Below are 2,718 nucleotides of genomic sequence, written 5' to 3' on the forward strand. Positions count from 1 at the left end.
ACTACTGCCTATACCCTTTGGCTCACTCTCTGCCACTGTGCGGTCGGTTTTCTGGCTTGGGCTCTTGCTTTTTGTTTTTGCCCTTGTTTTTGCCCTTGCAACCGTTGCGATGTCTGCAACCCTTGTTTCCGTTGCGAACGTTGTTCCTGATGTTTCCGTTGTTTCCGTTGTTTCCGATTGTTTCCAATGTGTGATGACGTGAAGGATGTGTCAGCTGCGGCTATTGAATTGTGCGCTAGCTGACGTGAAAGTTGCGGCAATTGTGTCAGTTGCGGCGATTGTCAAAGTTGCGGACGTTGTGTGCTGACGTGATAGATGTGTCAGCTGCGGCTATTGTGTTTGCGGGTACGCGATTGTCTCAATTGCCTCTGTTGTGAAAGTTGTGAAAGTTGTGTGCTGACGTGAAAGATGTGTCAGTTGCTGCTGCTTGTCAAAGTTGCCGCTGCTGTGAAAGTTGCCAAAGTTGGGAAAGTTGTGAAAGATGTGAAAACTGTGACAGCTGTGAAATATTGTGACAGTTGCCGCTGGGATTGCTGATTTTGACCTGTTTTGCTTTCTGTTTTTGATTTGTTGTTTTTGTCACAAAGTGAGCAGTTTTGTGATCATTGTGTGAACTGTTGAAATTGTGAATGCTGTTGGTATTGTTGGCATTGTAAAGATTGTGATGATTGTGGGACATTGTGAGTTGACGTGAACGCTGTGGGATATTGTGAAATGATGTGAAAGCTGTGGGATGACGTGACAGCTGTGGGATATTGTGACAATTGTGACCGGGTGCGGGTTGTATGCTGTGTTTTTGTGTGTTGTGTGTTTTACAAGTGATGGAATCATTTGTAAAAGCTGCATTGTTACGGAATAGGCAACTCCCGCATCCGCTGAGGCTAATCCGTTATGGTCTCGCCGACGTTTCGATGATTGATTATTCGCATATGCCTGCTCCGCTTTGGTTTATTCACCGTATAAGTCGTTTGGTTCCTGCTGCCTATTTGTTGAGTGATATGTCTGTGCTTCGTGAAGAGTTGCTTGGTGTGTACAGTAGTTGCAATGCGATCGCTGCTACCATTGCCACGGTTGATGCCTTGATTTCTATTGCCAAGGACCCGCAAGAGCACAATTCGATTCGTAATGCTGTAGTGCGTGAGGGCTTGACCTTGTTTGACTAGCTTTGGCTATTGTTACCAGTGTGATCGTTGTGTATGTTGTGGCATTGTGACGGGCGTTGCTTGTGATGTGGTTGTGGCTGGCGTGGTTGGTGTGACTGATGCGGAATTTGTGACCGTTGCTAACGTTGTGACGGATGCTTTCTCTGTGAGATGTTGCGGCTGATGCTTTCGCTGTGACCTGTTGCTAACGTTGCGATCGTTGCGTTCGTTGTGACCTGTTGCGATCATTGCTACGATTGCTTTCAGTGTGCCCTGTTGCTATCATTGCTACGATTTCTTTCAGTGTGCCCTGTTGCTATCATTGCTACGATTGCTTTCGGTGTTTCCCGTTGCGGTTTGGTTGTATAGTGTTTTTCTCTGTTTCCCTTTTTGAAATTGTTAAAACTCGTCATGCACTTAATGAGCAGATTTATGTCCCGTCGTTGTTGTTGTGTCATGTCCGACTATTTGGTTGATGCTACCGATTCTCTTGTTTGCTTAATTGATTCCTTTCCAGCCGATGCTATCAATTGTGCCGATGCTAATGCTGCGTTGCTTGATGTGATTCGTGCTGATGGTGTGTGGTGTGTCGCAAACAGTGTTCAGAATGATTCAAGGCCGTGGTATTGGATCATTGGAAGAGATACTTGGTGCTTGCAGGTATATGGGGTAGTCCGATTATTCTTGATGTACATGAATTGGTAATTGTGCTGAATTGTTTGTGTTGTTCTAATTACTGCCATTGTGGGACGCTTCGTGATCAATTACTGCATTTGCCGTTTGTTTCGAATGCGTTTCATTGCTCAATTTTACTCTGACTAGGCTATTTGCTTCAATTGCAAAGAGTTGCTAAAATTTCTGTCGATTGTCTCAAGTTGCTCAATTTTTGCGACTGGTTTTTGGATCTGGATGCTTTGCTTTCACTAGCCATTGTATTCATTTGGTTCGAATAGTGTGTTATCTTGTTATTATATTTACCACCGTGGCTTATTTGCTGCTTCTGCAATCTCTCGCCATGTTTGCCCTTCGCTATCGGGTGTGTCGATATCCACTCCCTAATAATTGTGCATTGTTGTTTGAGTGTTGATGTTGCAACGTTGTGAAGACTGGTAAATAATTGCAAATTTCGGTGGCTCACCAGGGTTCCGAGATATTCGACAATGTTCACATGTCCGTTTTGTGCTGCAAGAGATACTGGGGTCTTTCCGTCATTGTCTGGTGTGTTGATACTAACTTGGCCCTGACCATTAAATGTGTTAAGTATTGTCGAAGGGAAACCAGTCAAGATATTACAACGAATTTCACCTTTTCCACCAAGTACTCGACGAGATTCTTGTTTCCACTATAAGCTGCTGCAAAGACTGGTGTTTGCCCGTTATTGTCTGGTATGTTGACATCAGCTTGGCACTGATCATTATACGTGTTAGTGTTGTATTAAGAAAACAAGTGCAAGATATCACAACGAGCATACCTTTTCCACCAAGTACTGCACAAGTTCGATGTTTCCGCTATAAGCTGCTGCAAAGAGTGGTGTCTGTCCGCGATTGTCTGGTTTGTTGACATCAGCTTGGCACTG

The 2,718-nt window shown here is 44.3% G+C and overlaps 1 protein-coding gene across 1 annotated transcript; it reads right to left on the reverse strand.

Annotated features, from left to right (window-relative positions):
• Positions 1 to 2,118: 2,118 nt before the first annotated feature.
• Positions 2,119 to 2,708, reverse strand: SmJEL517_g06303 (uncharacterized protein). Its single transcript, XM_031172229.1, has 4 exons — positions 2,614 to 2,708; positions 2,448 to 2,549; positions 2,281 to 2,382; positions 2,119 to 2,197 (listed from the first exon to the last, which is right to left on the reverse strand). The coding sequence occupies exons 1-3, from the start codon at positions 2,703 to 2,705 to the stop codon at positions 2,307 to 2,309; spliced, it is 270 nt and encodes an 89-aa protein (XP_031021796.1). The 5' UTR covers positions 2,706 to 2,708; the 3' UTR covers positions 2,119 to 2,197; positions 2,281 to 2,306.
• Positions 2,709 to 2,718: the final 10 nt, after the last annotated feature.

Source organism: Synchytrium microbalum, assembly GCF_006535985.1.
Source record: "Synchytrium microbalum strain JEL517 chromosome Unknown SmJEL517_scf0152, whole genome shotgun sequence".
NCBI classification, from domain to species: Eukaryota; Fungi; Chytridiomycota; class Chytridiomycetes; order Synchytriales; family Synchytriaceae; genus Synchytrium; species Synchytrium microbalum.

What these genes read in the sequence shown, in the direction of transcription:
- SmJEL517_g06303 (XM_031172229.1), bottom strand. Translation starts at nt 2,705, where the DNA reads ATGTCAACAAACCAGACAATCGCGGACAGACACCACTCTTTGCAGCAG. An exon ending in TGCAGTACTTGGTGGAAAAG is followed by an intron (nt 2,550 to 2,613) that starts GTATGCTCGTTG and finishes TATAATGATCAG; the next exon opens with TGCCAAGCTGATGTCAACAT. An exon ending in TCGAGTACTTGGTGGAAAAG is followed by an intron (nt 2,383 to 2,447) that starts GTGAAATTCGTT and finishes TTTAATGGTCAG; the next exon opens with GGCCAAGTTAGTATCAACAC.